A 16,644-nucleotide genomic window follows, 5' to 3' on the forward strand; every position below is an offset into this window, starting at 1 on the left:
TACTCTAGTTCTCCTTAGAATTTGTCTCCAAAAGTAGCATATTGAAAAAATAAACAGATTTCAGATTACAGATGTCCTTGACTATGTTATATACTGGGAGATTCATATTACCTTTTATAAAAACATGACAAAACTTAGGTATTTCTCATATTGACGATCATAAAATCAGGATTTAAAAACCTTCTAAAAAATGAACAACTCTATTATCCATGTACTTATTTACCTTTCCATTCTCTTATCCTAAGCAATTTTGTCTCTCTTTTTTCTCTAAACTTAATCACTCAATCAATCCAAAAACATCTGGGTCTACCTGTCTCCCACATTCATCTCCTTAACTGCAGGGATCGTGTGTTTTACTTCTACTTCTGTCATCTTCTCTGAAGTGTGGAGTACAGTGCTCTGCACACAGCAGGAGTGCAATAAATACTACTGGCCGAGTTAAAAACACCACAAAATACAAATCAGGTTTTCATAGGAACTGCAACAAAGAGATCAGAAAGTTTGATTATACTAAAATGTTTTACTTAGTTACATTTAAGCTACATAAATTGTCAATTTTTTATTTGGAAAAATTCCCCATATTTTAAAAGTGAAAAGTCTATTATTAGGCTTAAAAAATATTTAATTTCATCAATATAAAAAAGTTTTTCAATGAATTAACATGACCAATAAAATTTATTAAACATATATACATGTATTTACAGGCGTCTTCATACGTAAATATTAAAATAGACAATTTACAATTTAAGAATTTTCATTCAAAGGTATTTTGTTGGGATAAAAATAGGCTCTACTATGAGACCACACAATATTAGGAAAGTTATTTTTTCCCCACCTTTTAAATTTAAGTAAAAATATTTTCAACACAGTAAGTCACAGGCATTCCAGAACAGACTAAGATGAAACAGTGGGCCTGCAGGTTTAACGACAGTTTAGGAATCATTTACTGTAAGGATCTGAATTGGGTGAAGCATGCATTACAGCTAAGTCACTATCTTAACAGTTATGATGATGAAACAAGCTAAGCCAAACACATGCCTTACTCAAAAACCTTGCCAGTGTGAACACACTACATCGAATAAAAACTACAACTTTGGTCCAATAAAACATTAGACAAAACGGTTTTACAATTAAAAAGATCCATTTCTTTGTACAGGTTTCAACCAGTAATTACAAGGCTATTTACATTTGCACAATATGTGTAAAATAAGTTATTTTAAAATGAAGACAATAATACATCTTTTCCAAAAAAGAAAACTGTACAGTTAATTTACAAATATAATAAGCTGGACAATCATCTATTTCTTCATTGTTTTTCTTCCACAGGTTTTTTTTTTTTTACATAGGATATCTGTGGGAGTCCCACTGTTAACTTTAATGATTCATACTTTAATAAAACTCATAAAATATTTAAATATCAGTGGCTGTTAATTTATCCCGCCAACAGCTTCCTGCGCCATTAGCTATTTCACTATTTTTAAACTAAATGCCATATCCTATCAGCAAATTGAAATCTTTTCATTCAATTGTCATGAACATAAATAAGTCGTTCGTGGAAATTGTGTCTGCGTCCTGCAGCCCAATGAATTCATGTCATTTATCCATAAACGTCATAGTATGCACAACAACCCACTTTAACAAAACACTATTAGACAATTGGTCAACCCAGATCAGCAGAGAAGGCAATGTTCCACATTATTAAGCACTCCACCCAAAGAGGTGAATCTTTGACCATCGAACGATCTTCATAGAAAACATAATCACGAAGTGATAGCTATCATATAGGTGTTAATTCAAAGTCATCATTAACCTCAACCAGAGGAACGTAAAATTCCTGAATTTCATAAATGCTGATTGATTTGTAAGTAGCAGGATCAAGCTCCTGAAGTTTAAGCTGCCACTCCAGTCTCTGGACGGCATTCAAAGCAGCTGCTTCATGTTGCTGTCTCATCAGAAGACATGTCTGTTTAAAATAAGAGGTTTATCGTTCAGTGAAACTTGACAGGGAGAAAAATGGGTGCTTTCAAATCCAGGTGGAACTTGGTACATTGCAAGCGCTACTTCTTAATGGGGGAACTTTAAATGAAGAGCAGTTGCACTTTCCTACTTTATTGCTGCACTCTCTTATTTCACAGGGTAAGTTCCTGGAGGTTGGAGAGCATGCCTATTTACTCTACTAAAGGCTTAGACCAGTGCTCTACACACACAGCGAATACTCAAACCCCTCTGACTGATGCTCTTCAACTGAATCCATCTGCAGGCTCCTTTAGGTAAAACTGTACAACCAGGTGGGCAATTTCATTCCTTTTATGAACACACATTTCAAATTACCCTCCAGAGAAAGTTTAGGTGACCATATCTATTAAAACCATTAAAAATGAAGACATACTTTTAAATAACATTCAAAAATCTCCCATCAACTAGTTCTCTGGACATATCTTTAGCAATGCACGTTAGATTTTCTTGTCATTTTATTTTTGCCAGTGCATAAGTTGGAGCAAATGGTGGGGAGACATTTAAATGTTTCAGCAGGCTGCGAGTTTACTGCTGCATCTCAGCTAATTGGATGATGAAACTGAAAAAAAAACCCACCAAAAAAACAAGCCTTAACCTTATACCTCCTCAAGGGCAGCCAAAGGATTCCTGGGGTTCCTGAATCTCTTATCTCTCTCGTAAGGGTTTGGACTAAGATAGGCCATAACTGTTCTCAGAAAGGTTTATTCTGGCAACTGTGTTTTCTGCCTTGTAAACTGGGTAGATTCTTTGAGACATACCTTTAATTTATCAAACTTATCATCAACATCTTGTAACCAAGACATGAACTGCCTTGCATTAAATCGATCCCTCACAGATGTTTTACTGTCATCGACCTAAAAGAAAAACCATTAGAAATAGTTAAATTCATATTTCAAACAAGTTAACCTCCTACTAGTGCTCTCTGGCTTATACAAATATTGATCAGAAAATTGGGGGCAAGATAAATGATCATTCAGCCAGAGATATTTCTTGAGCACCCAGGACGAACAAAAAAGGAAAGTTAAAAACAAAGATATCACTGCACAAATCATTTTGCTCCCTTTGGTTTGTATTTGATTTGTGGGCTTCATGGAAAGACAGCAGGCTGGGGAGTCAGAGGACCTGGGTGCAAAGCCCAGCTCCACCACTTTCCTGCTGTGTGACCTTGGACAAGTCACTTAACTTCCCTATACCTCGGTTCCCTCATGTGGAAAATGGAGATTCAATGCCTGTTTTCCCTCCTACTTAGACTGTGAGCCCCATGTGGGACGGGTACTGTTGTTCAAGCTAATTATCGAATATCTACCCAAGTGCTTACTACAATGCTTGGCACATCAGAAGAACTTAACAAGTACCTTTACACTAATAACAATAATCTTCATTTTCCAGGACTTAAATAGCTTACAAAAAAACCCTATATCTGCAGCTCTTTATACCTGCCAAAGCCATTTTCAAGGAAAGAGCCTCCAACCTTCCACCAAAAAAGTATATCTAAGGTTCTGTCAGTTTTGGGAAACTTCAAATTTTTGTGCCAAATTATTTTATATCTGGGGAAAAGAATGAATGGGCATATGGGAATTTAATAAAGATCCTTCGGTAGTGAAAATCCACTGGGTGCAAGGTGCTTGGAAAGTACAAATTAAACAATTGACAGTCCCTGCTTAAATTCTGAGAAAGAAGATGTAAAAACATTTACAAAGTAGCCAAAATAAACAGGTGAATGTATAACTGAATAACATGCATATACAAATGCTGAGGATGGGGTATAAAAGAGTTCATTAAATGCTAGAGATGGCTGATGAGCTTATTGGATTTATGGTGCAGAAACAAATCAGGAAAGGCTTGTTGGATAAGGTTGGATTTTAGGAAGACTTTGAACGTTTCTAGAGAGAGATCTGCATAAGGAGAGAGTTCCAGGACACAGTCATAAACAAAATCAATTTTAAATAAAATCTCAAAAGTTCCTGCTAGATGAATCTGCTGAAATGGGGTTTTGGGATTGGGGAAGGTCTAAATTATCCCCTTCCTTCACTCCCACTGTTTGGGACAATTAAGATGGCCCATTATTTCTGCATAAGCTAAACTCCTCCCCATAACAGAAAGCTATTTTTAGTGCTTGAGACTTCAAGGAGAGTGATTGCTTATTTTTTTTTCAAAATCAACTGGGTTGTTACACATTGCTGGAGAAATTCTTACACATTTGCTGGGGAAATTCTGCTTGCACCTGCAATATGCTTGCACTGAAATTTCTGGAAAATACCTACACCCCCCCCATAATGTTTTAGTCCTACTGTAGATATATTGTGATGTTTTTTGTGTTGGGATACAATGGAGTTTTCCTGTTCTCTGCTGTAATATTACCCCATCAGAATCCTCCTTCGATCACTGTTTCCATGTAAAACCTTTTTTTCCTTCCATTTACTCATTCTTTCAGTAATAGTTACTTGTTTCTCCTTTGTGCAAAACACTCAACTGGGGATTTGGGAGAGGACAATAAAAGTAAAGGACATGACCTTGGCCCACAAGCATCTTTTAATTTTTTTAACAAGAAGTAGATTTCTTGGAATTTTTAAATTTTGGAATTTTTTTTTTTTAAATCTTTCCCCATCTGGCTCCCCATAGAGCCCTGCATTTATTGAATTTTGCAGGCTTAACCGGGTTTGAGAAGTGGTCCGAATTAAGTTGCAGGCCCAAGTGTCTGAAGCTGGCCCTGGTTGGATCAGGATAGGAGGAGACCCCTACTTAGCCTCTGCACTTTAGGTGAACCGAGATTAGGTACATATCCATCATTTATTTGTTTGTTGTATTGCTATCTGTCTCCTCTGCTAGACTGTAAACTCAGTGTGGGCAGGGAATGTGTCTGTTATATTGTGCTGTATTATCCCCAGGTCTTAGTACAGTGCCCTGCACATAGTAAGCACTCAAATCGACTAATTGATTGATAACTGAAGGTCTATCTATGGTAATTACGCCATTACAAGTAGGTTGACCTTCTTGGGGGGAGTCCACTTAAGGTTAGGTTTGCCCCATTAAATTGGAACTCTGTGACGATTTTTTGGCAGAAAAAGTTCTTTCAAGAGTATACTTACCTGTGCTGTGCCAACAATAATAATAATAATACTGGTATGTTAGGCGCTTACTGGTATGTCAAGAACTTTTCTAAGCACTGGGGATATGGCTTATTTATATTCTGTTATTCTGAAAAGGGTACTGTTTTTAGAAGAAAAATGAGGCAGAGAAAAGAAAAGAAATTTCAGACACCGAAAATCTAAGAATACGGCACAAAAAAAAATGCTATTTGCCAAATAGTCTTCCAATTATTGCTGTTTCCTTTTAAGCAGATACTTTATTCAGCATGTAATGAGTAGTCTGAGCGACTCTACGCTTGATGCCACTCTGTGCTTCTTCATAATCCACCGCTAAATGTACATGATAAGTTCAAATGTTTTTAGCTTAACATTTCCTGGGATACTAAACTTGCATTAAATCATTCCATTTAGACTTCATCATCAGCATTGGTATTTATTGAGTGCTTACTGTGTGCAGAGCACTGTACTAAGTGCTTGGGAGAGTCAAACAGAGCTGGGAGACAAGTTCCCTTTCCACAATGAGCTTTCAGTCTAGAGAGGTCATCCCTGTCCACAATGAGCTTAGTCTAGAGACTTCATAATTTTAGCTCGCTGAGGGCAGGGAATGTGTCTACCAACTCTGTCATACTGTACTCTACCAAGCGCTTAGTACAGTGCCCTGCACGCAATAAAATATACCTACTTTATTTTTCACTGCCCTGGACTTTAGCTGGACAATGATGTTTGGAGTCAAATCTATTGTAAATTATTATAGTTATATTCTACTCCTTATTTTAATAACTGATTCAGGGAACTGTAAATATGGCTTCCTTTTGGAATGGGTGACCAACTGTTGCCAAAAGAATTGGCACATTCCTTTATTTTTTCTAAGGAGAGTCAAACTAAAACCTGAATGGAACTGAAAATTAAGATTTGGCAGCAATATGTCTTGAAGACACTCCACTACACAGACAAGTTAGAGTAAGCTTTGGACCATGAAGAGTGGTTTTAATAAATTTTTTAAAATGGTAGTTGTAAGCGCTTACTATGTGCCAGGCACTGTACTAAGTGCTGGGGTAGAAACAAAATAATTGGGTTGGACACTTTGTCCCACAAAGGGTTTATGGTTTTACAGCCTTAATCCCCATTTTTCAGATGAGGTAATTTGAGGCACACAGAAGTTAAGTAGCTTGCCTAAGACCACACAGCAGACAGGTAGTGGAGTCAGGATTAGAACCCAGGTGCTTCTGACTTTTAAGCCCATGCTCTATTCACTAGGCTACACTGCTTCTCATGGTTGTCCATTTTAAAGAATTGTACCTTCAGGTACTCCTGAAACAGTATGGCAGTCTTTGTCGCAGACATTCATACAAAGGCACCCCAGAAATCTATTGGCAATAGTAACGGGACATGTTGACATCTTTATTATTCTTCTACATGGACAGGCAAACGTTCCCGAAGTCTGGAACCTGCGGAAATTTTACCAGTTGATTTGGAGTACCCACGAATGATGATTTAGCAGGAGCTCAACTAGTGATTTAATCCCGTGGAAGTGATATAATTAAGTTAGGGTGCCTGCCAAACAGGGAATCCAGAAATCAGATTTCATTTACAGTTTTTCTGAACATTAAGTTCTCTCATGACGTGTTGGGGTACCGGCTTGGCCTAGTGACTAGAGCACGGGCCTGGGACTCAGAAGGTAATGGGGTTCTAATCCCGATTCCACCACCTGTCTGCTGCTGTGACCTTGGGCAAGTCACTTCACTTTTCTGTGCCTCAGTGACCTCATTTGCAAAAGGGGCATTGAGACCGTGAGCCCCACGAGGGACAGGGACCGTGTCCAACTAGATGTGCTTGTATCCACCCCAGTGCTTAGTACAGTGCCTGGCATACAGTATGCGATTTAACAAATGCTCTAATTCTTCTTATTATTTCTACTATGTGTTTTGGATAGGATGCTGTTAGGGAAGTAGGGGCCAATCTTCTCATGACACTTGTCTTGGTGAATATAATTTGATGGCTTGTTGGAATAAGTGATGGTTGTGCGTTCTAGAAAGGTGCTACTCAAGGCCCATTTTACCATAATAGGAGTTTTCTCTAATGTGGGACACTCAATAGGTCCCCTACTTAGCCGCTGCACTATAGGAGAGCTGAGGGTATATCTATGGTAAATTATGCAATTACATATATTTGGCTTGCTTTAAAATGTATTCTTTTGTGCTCCTTTTAGAAGATTTTTGCGATGCTATTGTATTCTATTTATATTTGCTTTTCCGAGAGGTATTCTTTGCACTGACAAGTATAGGTCGATAACAAATACATCCTTTTAAATTTACCTCTGTAACGTTGAAACGTTCAAATTCAGATGGCTTTTCATTTTACCATGAGGGTGTCAGATGTTCCAATTAGTATTAGGACTGTTTGGGGCATATTGCTATGGCCAAAAGCAGTCCTAAAATGGCTTTGAAGTGAACTATAACCATTTCAGACTGCCACTTTTAAAAAACATTCAATTGCAAGTGGAAAATGACAACTTCTAAGAATTGTAAATTATCCATGTCTTATTCCCACATAAATTTTCCCAGTTCTTAGAGCAGTTCTCTGCACAAAGTCCTTACTAAATACTATTGCTCCTACTGTATGCAAAGAACACCACCACCACGAATTTCGAAGCAGGTTACATATCAATTACAAATAAACAAATGAAGTCTATGATTCAATGATATTTTTCTCTAGGTATATTTAGATTCACAGAAGCAGCAAACTCAATTTACAAATAAAATCAACCCAAGAATGAGTTTTTCTTTTTCATTTTAATCAAGATTAGAGACTGGCAGTTTCACTGACTTTGGCTGTGCTAACTTTTTCAGGGACAAGTGATGCTAGACAGACAACCACTTAGTGGCTACACTTGGTTATTTTAAATACAAAAGGTCAATTTGGGCAATGTACCACTAAACACTGAACCTCCAACCCCTGTGCACAAACCCACTTCAATTTTGTTCTAATTATGAAGGCCATTTCAAGACGGTGAACGTCTCATCTTGCCATGAGCCGGATGAACTGGGAGTCTTTGGCAAGAAAACATTCCATTTGGAAACGCCTAACACATGCCCATGCTGGGCTCTACCGTATTAAGTTTTTGGCATCCAAAAATAGAGCATGACTTATGGAACAAGTTACAAAAATACAAAAAAAAAGAACAAACAGGAAAAGAAACATTAGGCATGAAAGCACTTCTCTGAAGCAAAGACAAAGAAATGGAAATGGATTAGAAACTAACTAAATAAAATGAATCTATTTATGTTCCTGGGTCTTAAAAGCGTTAATGTCTACAGGCAAGAATCGTTTTATTGAATAAAATAGGTGTTCTGGGAACATTTCCTCTTTCATTCCCATTTTAGAAAAGTGAACAAAGGTCCTGCATATGTAAAATAACAGTATGACTACACTAGAGAAGCAGCGTGGCTCAGTGGAAAGAGCACGGGCTTTGGAGTCAGAGGTCATGGGTTCGAATCCCTGCTCGGCCACTTGTCAGCTGTGTGACTTTGGGCAAGTCACTTAACTTCTCGGTGCCTCAGTTACCTCATCTGTAAAATGGGGATTAAGATTGTGAGCCCCAAGTGGGACAACCTGATTCCCCTGTGTCTACCCCAGCGCTTAGAACAGTGCTCGGCACATAGTAAGCGCTTAACAAATACCAACATTATTACAGTAGTTCAAATTATTCGCTAACCAAGTCTGTAATTTTCACTGGCAGTTCCTTTTGGGTTCCTTCCCCACCTAATTCTTAGATGTGAGCCCCTGTGTTTAATTCTCCCCTGGTTATATTCCCCCACATGCTCAGTACCAGGAAGTCACTTAATAAGTGGAAATAATTTATTTAGATAAAGTGGTGAAGATGATGATGACGATATCGATGGAGTCTCTCGTTGATATTTCTCGTTGGGAAATATCATTACAACGAACAAGAAATACCTTAAAAACTGCAAATAATTACCAGTCTCAGAAGGGCAATATGATGCAAACCTCTGAACAACCACAGATGACAGTGTGGACTTCCAATCTATGCAGTCGAATATTGGTTCTCTCTAGAGTAAAGCTAACTAATTTTGACCTTTGTTACTATAGTTTTTAATTATTTGGAGACTACATAATTAAAATATCACACAAATCATTTAGAAAGCACTGTGTTCTTAAAAATGGAATCCCAAATGGGATCATGACCCACGTTCACCATTTTGGCCCAACAGAATTCACAATTCCTTTTTTCTCAGGGTGGCTGAAACTGTGTCCACCTAGTACAGAGGGCAAGGAACGAAGAATAGGGGGAGAGAACTGGGATCCTGAACAAAATAGACACTTTGGGGAAAAGCAATAATATGGGCCCTTTGGCAATATAAGGGGTTACTGAATAAACCTGGATTTCGAAGGGAGTTCACGACTGGTCATTAACAATGGGATGGGCATGAAAAACTGAAGGTGGCCTAAAAGCAATATCGAAAATGGGATTCTACATTTCTCTCTGATAAGGCTAAAATTTTCTCCCTGGGCTACAACTGCAGTTGGATTTAAATCTAACTCTCACTGTATATCAGCAGTTGATAAGAAACAACAACAAAGTAATTCATAAGTATGTCTGAACGTACCAATAAACTTTTTACCTGGGACTCCAGTGGCACATTATACACTTCTGCATCCAGCAGAACAGTACAGGCACTGAATGGCAGGGTCTGATTTGCTAATGTTCGTGCAGCTCGATAATGGACCCGCAGAACCTCCTGTTCATTGGATACAATAAGCTTTTCCTGGTTGGAGAAAAAAAGACTTTTGTTAAATGACTTCTTTAAAATTTGCTCCAGATTTATTTTCGCAGCTGAAAAGTCTGTACTGCTCCTTCGCATTTTGGTGGCCTAGTGGATAAAAGCATGGGTCTGGGAGTCAGAAGAACCCGGGTTCTAATCTTGGCTCTGTGTGACCTTGGGCAAGTCACTTCACTTCTCTGTGCGTCAGTTACCTCATCTGTAAATGGGGATTACGACTGTGAGTCCCACGTGGGACAGGGACTCTGTCCAACCTGAGTAGCTTGTATCGACCCCAGTGCTTAGAACAGTGCCACATAGTAAGCGCTTAACAAATACCATCGCTATTATAAATAGCATATAAATGCCTAAAAGGAGACGACACCCTGTGGTTTTTGTTCTTAAAATAATTAGCCATGGAAAGGCAGAGTGATTTCTACGGCAAGAGAATATGGTGCTAACCTTTAAAAAATTTTTATGAAATGAGGACAAAGAGAAAATGATGAACAAACTGAAATACTAATTTTCATGTCTAAAGCCCACTGCATACCACTTATCACAAGACTTTCTACTGAAAGCTTCCTCAAATACACCAAGCATAGTCCGCTTCCCAAACGGGAGCCACTGAAAATTTTAAAACAAAATTTTAAAGGTGGTGAGCCACCTAAAAGAAAGGCAGGTTCAAGAAATACCAAAGCTTGGGTAGAAAAGCAGCTGGGAAGGAAATCGGAATGGAAAATCAAGAAGTTAAGGCAGAGCGTTTGGTGCGGCTGTCCCCTCATCGGCTGGGTGGTCTTGCAGCTGCAGATCACCTAGTGACATGAGGCTGCACAGAGGTAGCCAAAAGGACATGACAGTCAAGCATTTTGTGTGAGCAATAACTTCTTCAATCCATTATCATGACACCCGGGGTTATTTATTCATTCAGTTGTATTTATTGAGCGCTTCTTGGGTGCAGAGCACTTTACTAAGCGCTTGGGATTTACATGCGGCAATGATCCCCTTAAGAGGAATCGAAATGTATCATAATCCAGATAGTGGAATCAGCAGGACTACAGGCACTAACAAATTTAGAACAGTGTCAGTGCTTAGAACAGTGTTTGATACATAGTAAGCACTTAAATACCATTAAAAAGGCTCAAACAACCTTTCAGATGTTGAATTATCCCTACTGATTGGATAGACCTTCTGGAGTCTGTACACAGGAAGACATTCTGGAAAAATGTAAATTTAGGGAACTTACACTACAATTCAGCTTATAAATGGCCACTTATTCCTTGGCCTGATGAAATAAGAAAGGCTGGTTTCCCTGGTTTTATCCTGTGAGCCACCCAAATGAAGGGTGGGTTGGGAAATATTTTGTATTCTATTTCATTCATAAGATTGCCACTACCTGGCTATGGCGGGGGTGGTGAACTATGATGGGCTGGATATGCTCAACCTCTCCTGTCCTACAGGCTGACCTTTATCCTTCTGCCTTTACTGCCTTCCTTATTCTGAATCAAAAAACCCCAATGTCAACTGGTCTACATTGAATGGCGGTCTCTACAATTAGTTCTGCTATAATGTGTATTTCCACTTTACATTTTAGATAGAACACTCTTGAGAAATGAGGGAATGTTTTTCTGACAATGTGCATCTCTCTGGAAAGAATACAATGCCAAGGAAATGTTTTTGTGTCAGCATGCACCATCGGTCAGGGTGCGAGCACTTCAGTACGGTCTAATCTTATCTAAAGTTCTGCTGGAACACAAACCTCACATTTGTTTTTAATGATATTTGTTATGTGCTTACTATGTGCCAGGCACTATTTCATGTTGGACACAGTCTGTGTCCTACTTGGGGTTCACACTCTAAGTCAGAGGAAAAAGATTTAACCCCTGTTTTACAGGTAACTGAGGCCCAGAACCATAAATCGATCGTTATTTATTGAGTGCTTACTATGGACAGAGCACTGTACTATGTGCTGGGGAAAGTACAATACAACAGAATTAGCAGATAAGTTCCCTGCCCATAACGAGCTTACAGTCTAGAAGGAAAGACAGACATTAATATGAACAAATAAGAGCAGTTGTGACTTGCCTTAAGTCACATTGGAGACAAGTGGCAGAGGCAGAATTAGAAGGCAGATCTGACTCTAAGGCCCAAGCTTTTTCTGTTAGGCCATGCTGTTTCCCATTAAAGGAGAAGTGCTTGAACAGTACTTCAATTGCTTTCTTTTCTTACTTCAATTGAAAAACACTGACAATGACTCCCCAAATCAAACGATCAGATAAAACTGACGGTGTGTTGGACTTCTCAGAGTTTCCAATCCATGAATTTTAGTCATCAAAGTCTGCTTAGAAAGAGTAAGCTATTTCAGCCCAGCCTTCCAGAGAGGTCTACCTGTCCAAGATAGGTTGTGATCTTATCTTTATAGGCCTCCTGGGACAGAGATTCCTAAACCCCCCCGGTAACCAAATTCTGGTTTTGAATGTTCCCAATAATCAGATTCTTCTTTATGGCTAATTAAATTCTTCTTGCCTAACCAAGCTTATTTCTTCTTGTCTGTCTTTGTGGAAATTGAGAACTTTCTCGCATCCTTTTTATAATGAAAGACATAGTGTGGCCTGCTGGATAGATTACAGGCCTGGCAGTCAGAAGGACCTGGGTTCTAATCCTGGCTCCTCCACTCGTCTACTATGTGACCTTCGAGAAATCACTTCACTTCTCTGTGCCTCAGTTCCCTCTTCTGGAAAATAGGGATGCAGACCGTGAGCCCCATGTGGGACAGGGACTGTGTCCAACCTGATTAGCTTGCACCTACCCCAGTGCTTAGTATAGTGCCTGGCACATAGTAAGTGCTTAACAAATATTGTGAAAAAAATAAAATAAATCACCCCTCAAGTACCTGGCGAATGAGTATTTGGTCAAACTCCAGCTCTTTTTCACTTGCTGCACAGGAGCAGGGGCAAAGCTAGGTAGCATCTACTCTATGGCTTGCCTTTCACTTGCCACGGCCTTCTGCAGCGTGTCACTGTTCCAGTCCTTTGGGAGACAGTGGTGCCACTATGGGCCCAGGCCAGGGAGCAGTGCCCGCCTGGCTCCACCACCAGCCCCTGCCCCAGTTGTCACTGAAGGGTGCAGGTGGAGGAGTGGTGACCGGGAGGTGAGAGTGCAGCAGAGCAATTTAAAGACATGGCGCAGGTGTGGGGAAGACAAACGTGATCACCTGCTGGCTTCAGTTAGTCAGTCAGTGAGGGTATTTATTTATGAGAACAAATACTTACGTGTATTTAAGAGAAGCAGCACGGTGTAATGGAGAGCACACGGGCCTGGGAGTCAGAAGGTCATGGGTTCTAATCCCAGCTCTGCCACGTCTGCTATGTGAACTTGGGCAGGTCGCTTCACTTGTCTCGCCTCAGTCACCTCAACTGTCATATTGGGGTTGAGACTGTGAGCCCCACGTGGGAGAAGGGACTGCTTGTATCCACCCCAGCGCTTAGAATGGTGCCTGACACAAAGTGTGTGCTGAATAAATACCATAATTATTTCTTGAGCGCTTACTGTGTGCAGGGCACTGCACCGAACACTTGGGAGAGTACAATACAACTGTAAACAGACACATTCCCTGTCCTCTGGATTTGAGGAAGCAGGGATCTTGGCAGCGGCAGGAAGAATCCAATGGAGCACTGCAGCCACCTCCATCATCATAAAAACACCATTCTACCACCATCGTTAAGCAGCGTGGCTCAGTGGAAAGAGCGCGGGCTTGGGAGTCAGAGGTCGTGGGTTCTAATCCCAGCTCCGCCACTTGTCAGCTGTGTGACTTTGGGCAGGTTGCTTCACTTCTCTGTGCCTCAGTGACCTCATCTGGAAAATGGGGATGAAGACTGTGAGCCCCACATGGGGCAACCTGATCACCTTGTATCACCCCCCACCCCCAGGGCTTAGAACAGTGCTCGGTACATAGTAAGCGCTTAACGAGTACCAGCATTATTATTATTTCAAGTCCCATCTTTAGCTACTGCCACCGGGCTGCATTGGGAGGAGACCTCCCTCTCTAGCTGGGAGAGCATTGCAAGCCCGGTTCCCCACCGCCTGCCACGGTCTATGGGTCCCCTTTAATAATAACGTTGGTATTTGTTTAGTGCTTACTATGTGCAGAGCACTGTTCTAAGCGCTGGGGTAGATAGAGGGTAATCAGGTCGTCCCACATGAGGCTCACAGTGGGAAGAAACCAGGGCTTGGGAGTCAGAGGTCATGAGTTCTAGTCCTGGCTCTGCCACTTGTCAGCTGTGTGACTTTGGGCAAGTCACTTCACTTCTCTGTGCCTCAGTTACCTCATCTGTAAAATGGAAATGAAGACTGTGAGCCCTACGTGGGACAATCTAACGTGGGTATTTGTTAAGCGCTTACTATGTGCCCAGCACTGTTCTAAGCGCTGGGGGAGACAGAGGGGAATCAGGTTGTCCCACGTGGGGCTCACAGTCTTAATCCCCATTTTACAGATGAGGTAACTGAGGCACCGAGAAGTGAAGTGACTTGCTCAAAGTCACACAGCTGACAAGTGGCCGAGCCGGGATTTGAACCCATGACCTCTGACTCCTAAGCCCATGCGCTTTCCACTGAGCCACAATCTGATTACCTTGTGTCTACCCCAGCGCTTAGAACAGTGCTTGGCACATAGTAAGCGCTTAACAAAAAACAACATTATTATAAGAAGTAGGGAGAACAGGTTCTGAGTCTCCATTCTGCAGCTGAGGAAACTAAGGCCCAGAGAAGTTAAGTGACTTGCCCAAGGTCACAGTGGACAAGTGGCACAGTTGAAATTAGAATCCAGGTCCTTTGGCTGCCAGGACCAGGCTCTTTCCATTAGGCTGCTTCCCATTTACAACAGAATCAACTAAGCTCGTTGTGGGGAGGGAACGTGTCTACCAACTCAGTTGCACTGTACTCTCTCAAGAGCTTAGTGTAGTGCTCTGCACATGGTAAGCGTTCAACAGACACCACTGGTTGAAGAGTAAAGACCAAGCCACGGGGTTTCCTTAGTTACACCTGTTTAGACAGATTATTTTCAGATACTTAGGTCAAGTATTTAAATGGATCTGCTATTTTCAACAAAAGTTGTGTAGCCTGTATTTGCAACTGACAGCTTAATCCAGTAATCTAGAAATTTACTTCTCAGACCAGCTTCCATATAAAAGGCATTTGGCTGATAAATACTTTTAAATGGGACAATCCAAAGCAAACCTTACCCTTTCGATACTGTGCTGCAAACGTAGTTTCATCCTTACAACTTCCTGTTGCCGAAAAAGTTCTTTCAGTTGATCTGATAATGAAGGAGGCGGTGTGATCTAAGAAAAAAGAATTTTACAAATTTGAGACTATGCATCTACTAAAAGTATAGGATTTTTTTATAATTTTCAATAGATGTGAAGTGAAACTCCACAGATTTACAAGGAAGGCTCTGTCTATAACCACGCTTTCTTTCTCCGGTGACTTTTTTCTCTTCCCACTATCATTCATCCCTTCAGCCTGCTTTCTCCTAGCCTTTTGGCTACTCTAGGCTCCTTTGCCCTCCCTCTTGGTTCTGCTAGTCGGTAGACTGGAAGCTCACTGTGGGCAGGGAATATGTTTGTTTATTGTTATACTGTACTCTCCCAAGCACTTAGTACTGTGCTCTGCACACAGTAAGTGCTCAATAAGTACGGTTGACTACTTGTTTCCCTCTAAACTCTGACTTGAGGCTGGAAGCCCAAAATATGTCAGCCTGCTCTTCTCCGCTCCTTCTCCCTCTTTCTGCTGATCACACATGCTCAGCTAAGGTGTAAATGAGTTTTAAATATCCTACCAGCAAGTGCTGACATTTATAATTTTGCCCTTTTTTCGCTTACAGCTTCCAATGTACATTTTTATGAAGGAAAGCATTGATTACAACCATTCCTTGGCATTCAGTCTTCACTAATGTTCACCTAAGTCACAGGTAATTCATTTTTGAAAAGAAAGTAAAAATAGAAAAGCCACCAATTAAAAAAAAAAATCTCTTGTTGAAATTCTTTTAAGGCGTGACTCAGAACCTCTTTCTGTAATACTGAAATGGCTTTATGTCACGTCAAGCTAATATCAGCTTTAAAGTTTTTAGGTAAATTTTTTATCCCCATTTTACAGAATCTGAAACTTGAGCTCATTAAGTGACTTTTCTACCCAGTGAAATCTTCGCTAATCAATTTCAAAATTTATGAATTCATTAATACATATATTGTCTAAACTCTGTAATACACAGTGGTACAGCCCCAAAGACAAGGTTGAATAAGCCAACCCCTAGCCCACTTTCTGCCTCTGTCCCGGAATGCCCTCCCTTCTCAAATTCAACAGACAATTACTCTGCCCCTCTTCAAAGCCTCATTGAAGACATCTCCTCCAAGAGGTCTTCTCAGACTAAGCCCCACTTTTTCTCATCTCCCACTCCTTTTTGTGTCATCCTGACTTGTTCCCTTTGCTCTTCTCTCCTCTCAGCTCAACAAAACTTATATACATATCTGTGATTTTATTTATTTGTATTCATGTCTATCTCCTCGCCTCTAGACTATAAGATCACTGAGGGCAGGGAATGTTACTGTTTATTGTTGTATTGTAGTCTCCCAAGTGCTCAGTACAGTGCTCTGCACACAGTAAGCACTCAATAAATATGATTAAATGAATGAACGAATAAGCCAAATTCAACCAAATTTAGCACAAAGTTAATTTGGGGAAAAGACAGAATAGAGAAAAGTAAA

The 16,644-nt window shown here is 40.3% G+C and overlaps 1 protein-coding gene across 9 annotated transcripts in view; it reads right to left on the reverse strand.

Annotated features, from left to right (window-relative positions):
* Positions 1–656: 656 nt before the first annotated feature.
* Positions 657–16,644, reverse strand: part of ANKRD12 (ankyrin repeat domain 12) — a 132,126-nt gene continuing 116,138 nt past the window's right edge. For 4 of the 9 annotated variants that reach the window (XM_029066411.1, XM_039912137.1, XM_039912138.1 and 1 more), the window contains 4 exons: positions 15,124–15,222; positions 9,734–9,892; positions 2,775–2,870; positions 657–1,963 (listed from right to left, as the gene is read on the reverse strand). In XM_029066411.1, coding sequence (XP_028922244.1) covers positions 1,778–1,963; positions 2,775–2,870; positions 9,734–9,892; positions 15,124–15,222 — 540 coding nt within the window. In that variant the 3' untranslated portion in view covers positions 657–1,777. Of the gene's footprint in view, positions 1,964–2,774; positions 2,871–9,733; positions 9,893–15,123; positions 15,223–16,644 lie in introns of those variants that run through there. The other 5 variants (XM_029066412.1, XM_029066410.1, XR_005660041.1 and 2 more) reach the window with 3 other exon arrangements.

Source organism: Ornithorhynchus anatinus, chromosome 5 (genome assembly GCF_004115215.2).
Source record: "Ornithorhynchus anatinus isolate Pmale09 chromosome 5, mOrnAna1.pri.v4, whole genome shotgun sequence".
Taxonomy (NCBI): Eukaryota; Metazoa; Chordata; class Mammalia; order Monotremata; family Ornithorhynchidae; genus Ornithorhynchus; species Ornithorhynchus anatinus.